The sequence below is a fragment of the Electrophorus electricus genome, chromosome 8 (genome assembly GCF_041902795.1).
Source record: "Electrophorus electricus isolate QZ-2024a chromosome 8, ASM4190279v1, whole genome shotgun sequence".
Classification (NCBI taxonomy): domain Eukaryota; kingdom Metazoa; phylum Chordata; class Actinopteri; order Gymnotiformes; family Gymnotidae; genus Electrophorus; species Electrophorus electricus.
In genome coordinates, this window is record NC_137504.1 from 31,550,001 (window position 1) to 31,557,500 (window position 7,500).

The following is a 7,500-nucleotide window of genomic DNA, read 5'->3' on the forward strand; positions in this document are numbered from 1 at the left end:
TGCAGGTCAATGTTCGTGTCCACCACACACCAGACACCTCTGTTGTCATTCATTCTCTTGACCAGTCAGAGAACAAGCCTCCCAAGACCCGCCTTCCTCCACAGATACACAAGCCAAGGGGGAGGTGCTTTCAGGAGACCACACCCAAGCAAGCTGTGAGTGACTGATAACAGATGCTAAGAGCTCATGAGGATGCCCTAAATATGTACATGATCATAGCAGTAAAATACATTACAAAATGTTTTGGTTTTTTTCCTGTATGTCTTTTCCTGGCAATATCTATCTATCTATCTATCTATCTATCTATCTATCTATCTATCTATCTATCTATCTATCTATCTATCTATCTATCTATCTATCTATCTATCTATCTATCTATCTATCTATCTATCTATCTATCTATCTGTCTGTCTGTCTATCTGTCTGTCTATCTGTCTGTCTGTCTGTCTGTCCTGTAGTGTAGCAGCAACCCTCTCCCTGGGTTGACCAATCAGGAGGACTGCTGTGGCAGTGTGGGTAATTCTTGGGGCCAAAACAAATGTTACAAATGCCCCAAGCTGCCATGTAAGTACCCACTTCAGCCCCTTACAGTTAACGAGTGTCAGAGAGAGAGAGAGAGAGAGAGAGAGAGAGAGAGAGAGAAGAGAGAGAAAGACAAAGAAATTGCTCATGTCTACGGGTGAGACACTGTGCCTGTTGTGGAAGGTGGAAGTGTTCGGGTCAGAACCCCTCTGACAAGCCCTCCCTGGAACTGGGCTCCACTGACAAAAAAAACCCTGGCAACGTAAGGCGTCTTGCAACACTTGCGTTCGCATTACTCAACTTGAATTCGAGGTGAAACACACGGGGAAGTCGCCATAGCAACAACACACAAGCTCCTCGGCAACAGTTGGCTCGTTTCCCTCCGAAAATACATTTAACATTTAATCCATTGAACTATCACTCACTTAACTGATCAGCGTCTAGCGTCTGCACCTAGAGAGAGCACCTCGCACTCCAGCACACTGTAGACATCTTCTGGGGGTCTGGGGCTCTGACACTGTGTTTCTCATTAGCCTTATGTAATCCCTCCGTCAGCACTTTGGTTTGTAGGAGTGTGTCATCGCAGGTCACGGGATTAGATTTCAGTACAAGGCCCAAGAAAAATGTCACCCCTTCTTTCTTTTTTTGAAAATCCTGATATTCTTTCTTTTTTTTTCCTCTGCCAGATTTCTTGTTTAAAGCTCTGGCAGACAATAGTGCCTCTGTGGTATGTGCCAGGGTATTTCACAAAACTGATTAAACTTTGAGCATGTCTGTGTAAGTGTGTGTGTGTGTGCGTGTGCATGTGTGTGTGTGTGTCTGTGTGTGTGTGTGTCTGTGTGTGTGTGTGCGTGTGTGTCTGTGTGTGTACATGTGTGTGTGTGTCTGTGTGCGTGTGTGTCTGTGTTTGTACGTGTGTGTGTGTTTGTGTGTGTGCTGACCCACCATCACCTTCAGGAGGAGATAGGAGCAGGGCATAGAGGAACAGGGCTCAGTAGAACTGCTCACTGAGCGCACCCAGTGAGATGGCCGAGACAGGGCCCTCATTCTCCCTAAAGGCTTATAAAGGGTGATTGTCTCATTCTGTGTCCTCACGGAGACACAGCGGGGCAGACTCCCACAGGGTGAGCAGGACTCTAACACACAGCGGTTTATCTGTCCAGACTCTAGACAGGGAAATCCCCCCGAGCCTCAACCTGACACTCTATTGGCCACTTTGACTTCCTTTGATCCTCTGAGTTTTTGGTTGTAAGGAAATCTCATTGGGAAGAAAGAATGTCAAAGAGCCTATGGACCGTCTCTCTCTCTCTCTCTCTCTCTCTCTCTCTCTCTCTCTCTCTCTCTCTCTCTCTCTCTCTCTCTCTTTTTTTTTGTTTTTGTTTTTGTTTATTCAAACCATCTAAACATCTCTTTTCCAGACTCCTTTTTTTGGCCTTTTTGTTTATTGGCCAACTCCTCTGCGATTCTTGCATGCCGATTGGCCGCTGGCGCAGCGTTTGGAAGGCAGGTCTGAGGCGAGATGGAGTGTGGAAAAATCTCCCTGTTCCTCACAAGCATTCTTCCCATAACTCCTCACCAGGGGCACCATACACCCCCCCCCCCCCCCCCAGCTCCTCAGCTTTCACTCTTTTTCTTTTCTTTTCATTTTTCTTCTCTCTCCTTCTTTCTCAGACTTTGTAGTTTGACCTTCTTTCGTTCTTTTCTTTCCATACCTTTTTCTGCGTTTGTTCTCTGTGTGTGTGTTTTGTTCCCCCTTCCTTTCACTCTGTTTGCGGTGGAACCTTCGTCAGTTCTGGAGGTTTGGACGTGTTAGTCACTAGCGTCTCTCTCCCCAGTGGTCCAGTCCGGTGGGCTAGGCCGGGCTCCCCCCCGGCCTCTGCACGTCACAGATGTCTCAGACAGAAATAGAAGTGGACTGGGCTGGGACTGTGGATCAGATTTTCTGCCGTTTTTTGTCAACGATCCTAATTGTGCTGTAGCTCAAATTTTGATTCAAACACTGAACAATTTGCCCCAGGCTCTCACCTCATGTGCTTATTAGCCTCTTTTCTCTCTCTCTCTCCTTCTCCCTTACTCCTTCTTGCTCTGTGTCTCCGTCTCCCTCTCTGTTTCAGTCTCTTCCTCTTTGCTTCTCATTTCATAAATAGAAGCTGAGTGGGCCGCTGATGGGGTTCAGGTTTTTGAAAGACCAACAGAAGGAATAAAAGTTGCTTTTAGTGTGTGTTTGTTTCTGAAAGTTACTGACGACATCCGCTGGATCTGTGGAAGACTGTTTTGTGTTCTGCTTTGGAGATGAAACCCCACTTATGCCATGAAACTCTTCTAATGTTTAGAGTGGTGAAATAAGGATTTGTTAAAAAACACTTTCTCTCCTTTTTCCCCCTTCTCTGTCTAACATGCACACACACGTACACACACACTTACAGATGCTGGGAAGCTGCAGACGATAATAGAGGAATTTGGCTCCACGTGCCCTCAAGGTTATAAAAGACTAAACAGAAGCCACTGCCAAGGTAAAGTGTTTGTGTGTGTGTGTGTGTGTGTGTGTGTGTGTGTGTGTGTGTGTGTGTGTGTGTGTACTAATATAACCTCTGGGATATAATTGAATATAACCTAGACTGGACTTAAGGACACGGGACGTGTAAAGTTAAATGTTAAATTAAATCCCTCCATGATCATATTAGGACTTTGTTTCTGTAGTTATGAAGAGTTACTGGATACCAACTAAAAGCGCACACAACAGCATATTTGGGGTCTGAGCAAGATAACCCAAACGGGTCTGATTTATCCCCAGTGGGTCCAATTTAACCCTAGTGGATCTGATTTAACCCAAGTACTTCTGACTGAACCCCAGTAGAGTGTATGAAATGAGTGTGTGAAGAGCCCTTCCTCTACAGAGGCAGGCATTTGATGAAAATCTCCCTCCCTGTGTGTGTGTGTGTGTGTAGATATTAACGAGTGCATGATGCAGGGTGTTTGTCAGAATGGTGATTGTTTGAACACTCGGGGAAGCTTCCTTTGCACCTGCAAACAAGGATACCTGTTGGACCGAACACGCTGCATAGGTAAGACATGGGCACACACACTCACACACAAACTCACAAACACACACACATTTATACACATACTGTACACAAACCTGAATATATACTGATGGGCAAAACGCACTGTGTAGGTTAGATAAACATTCTCTCTCTTTCTCTCTCTCTTTCTCTCTCTCTCTCTCTCTCTCTCGCTCTCTCTCTCTCTCTCTCACGCACACACACACACACACACAAACACACACACACACACACACACGCACACAACTGCCAGTCTGACAGACAGAACATGGGGAATAGGCATGACACACACATGCATATGAACTTTTCAGCAGTGTAGAATATGTTGAGCAGCTGGGTGTTGTGCTGTGTCGGGGCTGACTGCCATGTTGTGTCTGGGCTGATGACTGGGCTGTGACGGGGCTGACCGCCGGGCTGTGTCGGAACTGACGGGTGTGCTGTCACAGCGTCGCAGGTGGAGCAGGGCCCGTGTTACCTGATTGTGACGGAGTCTGGCCGTTGTGAGCGCGCCCTCGCCACCAACCTGTCGCGCGAGATCTGCTGCTGCACCGTGGGCAAGGCTTGGGGCAGATCCTGCGAGAAGTGCCCGCAGGATGGTACTGGTGAGTGTGTGTGTCTGTGTGTGCACAAGAGAGCAACAGGCAGTGAGCTCACACACATGACACAGCTGAACATTATATTCTGTTTCTCTGTATGCTCTCGCTCTCTCTCTCTCTTCTCTCTCTCTCTCTTTTGTCTGGCTTGACAAAACCATATTGTATTGACAAAGTATTTCTGATAAACAGAAGTAACACAGACAGTAAAGAACATAAACACAGGATGAACAGAGCAGGAAACAGCAGTATATACACTATATACCTGTGTGTGCATACATGCGTTATACATAGTACATAAACTATTCCTTTTTCTGTCTCTCTGTCTTTCTGTCCATCTCACCCCCTTCAGTTTTTCAGTTCAGTTCATTGTCTCACAGTTTTGCCAAATCTGTTACACGCAGTGGTTTTAAACACATAAATATTAATAATAAAACCGTAACGTATACCGTATACCAACATCTATAACCTTTGTTTTTCACCATCAAATGACTCCATGCTAGTGCGCCTCAATTTGCCTATAAACACACACGCGCGCGCGCACACACACACACACACGCACACACACAAACCATCACACACACAAATACAATAATTTACAGATGACTCAACACTTAGAGAACCCTGGACCGTGGTCTGGGTGTCTTTACCAGTAAAAGGTCTAGCCACAGAGAAGTGATTTGATTTGTACATTTGTGGCAGGAGACTTTTCCCTTATTACGTTGCTCATGGTTAAGGCCAAAGGCGCCCTCCCTCCCCACCTCACGCCAGTGAAAAGGCTGTTTGGGTTTCCTCCTCTTCACTATGGCTAGACAGTGGTTGTTGAGCACACGCTTGGTTAGGATCTGTTTCGGGTTTGTATCTCTGATGCTGAAGACCTGCATTCATATTCTCATATTCATATTCATAATATACACAACAAAACATAGAGATCGTCTGATGGAATTACACAAGACGAAACCGATGACATCAGCAGGACAGAACTCAGAGGAAGCTGTTGGGAGGAGGTGTGAAACAGAGAGAGTTGGATACAGGGCAGAACGTGGACACTCGTCGACGAGAGAAAAACTCAAAAAGCAACGAGAGCAAGCACACAAATATCTTTAAGGATCTATATCTTAATTCTAGTTGCTGTGTGAGAAGTAGTACAGGTACAACAGAATATATTTCCATTACTACTGCGGCGCGTCAAGCCTGTGGATTATCTCACCTTCTAATTCTCCTGGTTCCTGACTTCATCATGAAACATGAAGCAAACGCACACAGGAATACACTGGGAAGAGCAGGAGCTGTGGCTAGACCTGGAGTCTGCAGACAAATCCAGACAAAATCTACAAATGCTGCGAATGAAATTAGAAACTTCAGCTTTAGGACTTGGTTTGATGGTTAGTCCTGTGAAAACGAACACATTGGTGATGGACGAGATGCAAAGGCCCTTACAGTTAATGGACAACCGACTGAAGATGACTTAAGATACTAAAGTGCAGTTCAGTTACTGCATTTGGGATGGATCCATTTTTTCATGGTTGGGTGTAATCCATGGAAAGAGCCCTCACACTGTATGCGTTTGTTGGTATTTTTTCCAGAGTTGCACAGTATATCAGTGGTTGATATATTATTTGCTGATGAGGTCAATTTTTAATTTATCGTTATCGGTTCAATACTGGAATTTCAGCCAATAATTACAACTGATAATTTATCCAACATATTGAGCCATTTTAAGTGAAGCTTCATTTGTATATTACTACAATTAAAAGAAAAAATACCAATAATCATAGGTGGTTAATTTTCTTTTGTAATGTGCAACATGTATTTCGAATAATTTAAATATCAGATGCAATGTTTATGTGTTATTTTTGCTGTACCTGGTTTTGCAGTTATATTTAGTTTCTTTTTCTGGGGGGGTTTCATGTCATTGGCTTTCTCATACCTGCACCAGTTCAAGGTAGAAAATGACCCTTAACATTTGAGAAAAGTCAGAAATAAAATATAATGAAACTATTTTTGTTCTTCTTTGTGTTAAAGATCAACTTATGTTTACAGTGGTTATGAGATGATTTACCTGTAAAATTAATGAATGACCCATTTTGAGAGTTGAACATGTCTTACTGCACTCCATTAAAGATTATAGTTTCAACCTGATTTAAAATGCATAAAGGTAAAATGATTGGTTATTAATAATGGAATTGGCCACAACAAAGTGCTAATTATTGTGTTGGCCCAAGAAATTCAATATTCTGGTCTTATTTGATAGTGTTTCTCTCTTACCTTACATGCATGGTGCTCTAAGCCTAATAACACATCACATGAATGGCAGCAAGTTTTAACTCAACTTTGAAGTTATTTGATGCAATGAAGTGGCCTTATAAAAGCGTCCTTGTGGCTTTTCTTTTTGTGGATTCACTGCCAAAGCATTCTGTACTTTCTAAGGTGCTGATTTTCAGTGCCAGATAATCACTGTGGAATGCGTTGTTTACCTTGAGTGCGAATTTACTGTAAACTGTTATTTTTTTATTGCAATTTTGGTCTGGGCCATGTTTCCTGTCGTGGCTCTATCCTGGCAATTAAAGATGCAGCTGTGATGTTTGATCCAGCACCAACGTTCTCTGCACAGGGAAAACATTTAAATTCCCTATTGTTCTCAATGAGTCCATAGACTACAGATTGTTACAATAAAGCTATAACTCATAATCAGAGTTACTGAACAGAATTGGACTTACACTGCAACCATATTTCACCTCACATCCTTTAGTGAAGTTATTTTCACCAATTTTTATTCTGGAATTATTATTAAACAATAACAGTAAATATTAAATCAATATATGTTCTCTCTTTCTCCCCCTTCCTCTCTTCCTCTCTCCAGCCTCCTTCAGTAAGATCTGTCCTGCAGGGAAGGGAATGTCATATCTGCACTATCGTGGCACTGTGTCCATCCAACCTTTCCAGCCAAGTATAGAGCAGAGCCCTGTCTTACCTAAATCTGAACAGGGTGAGAAACACACTCACATACACATGCAAGTGCTCACATGTACACACGTATTCAACTTCATTTGTAAGTGCATAGATGTATTTGATATACTTTTGTAAATAGATAAGTATAGCTTTGCTTCATGAATTTATAATTGGTCAGCAATTAATTTCCTTCATTTGTGTTCTGTTGCAGAGATCCGTCCCCCGGTAAGTTCCTTCTGAGCACTGTTTCCAGTACACAGAGAAACAGGATGTCTGCTGTCTTTAATGGCTTCCTGATCTGTCATCTATTCACATCAACAGGAAGGGCCTTTCCAGGTGACCACACCCATGCAGCCGACACCAATCAGTAC

The 7,500-nt window shown here is 43.4% G+C and overlaps 1 protein-coding gene across 3 annotated transcripts in view; it reads left to right on the plus strand.

Moving 5' to 3' along the window:
- Nucleotides 1-7,500, plus strand: part of ltbp3 (latent transforming growth factor beta binding protein 3) — a 45,613-nt gene that overhangs the window by 23,569 nt on the left and 14,544 nt on the right. For all 3 annotated transcript variants that reach the window (XM_027032089.3, XM_027032090.3, XM_027032088.3), the window contains exons 4-11: nucleotides 1-155; nucleotides 459-564; nucleotides 2,949-3,035; nucleotides 3,471-3,587; nucleotides 4,031-4,186; nucleotides 7,041-7,166; nucleotides 7,341-7,354; nucleotides 7,451-7,500. The exon at nucleotides 7,451-7,500 is cut by the window's right edge and continues 20 nt beyond it. In XM_027032089.3, the coding sequence (XP_026887890.2) occupies nucleotides 1-155; nucleotides 459-564; nucleotides 2,949-3,035; nucleotides 3,471-3,587; nucleotides 4,031-4,186; nucleotides 7,041-7,166; nucleotides 7,341-7,354; nucleotides 7,451-7,500 (811 nt within the window). The remainder of the gene's footprint in view (nucleotides 156-458; nucleotides 565-2,948; nucleotides 3,036-3,470; nucleotides 3,588-4,030; nucleotides 4,187-7,040; nucleotides 7,167-7,340; nucleotides 7,355-7,450) is intronic.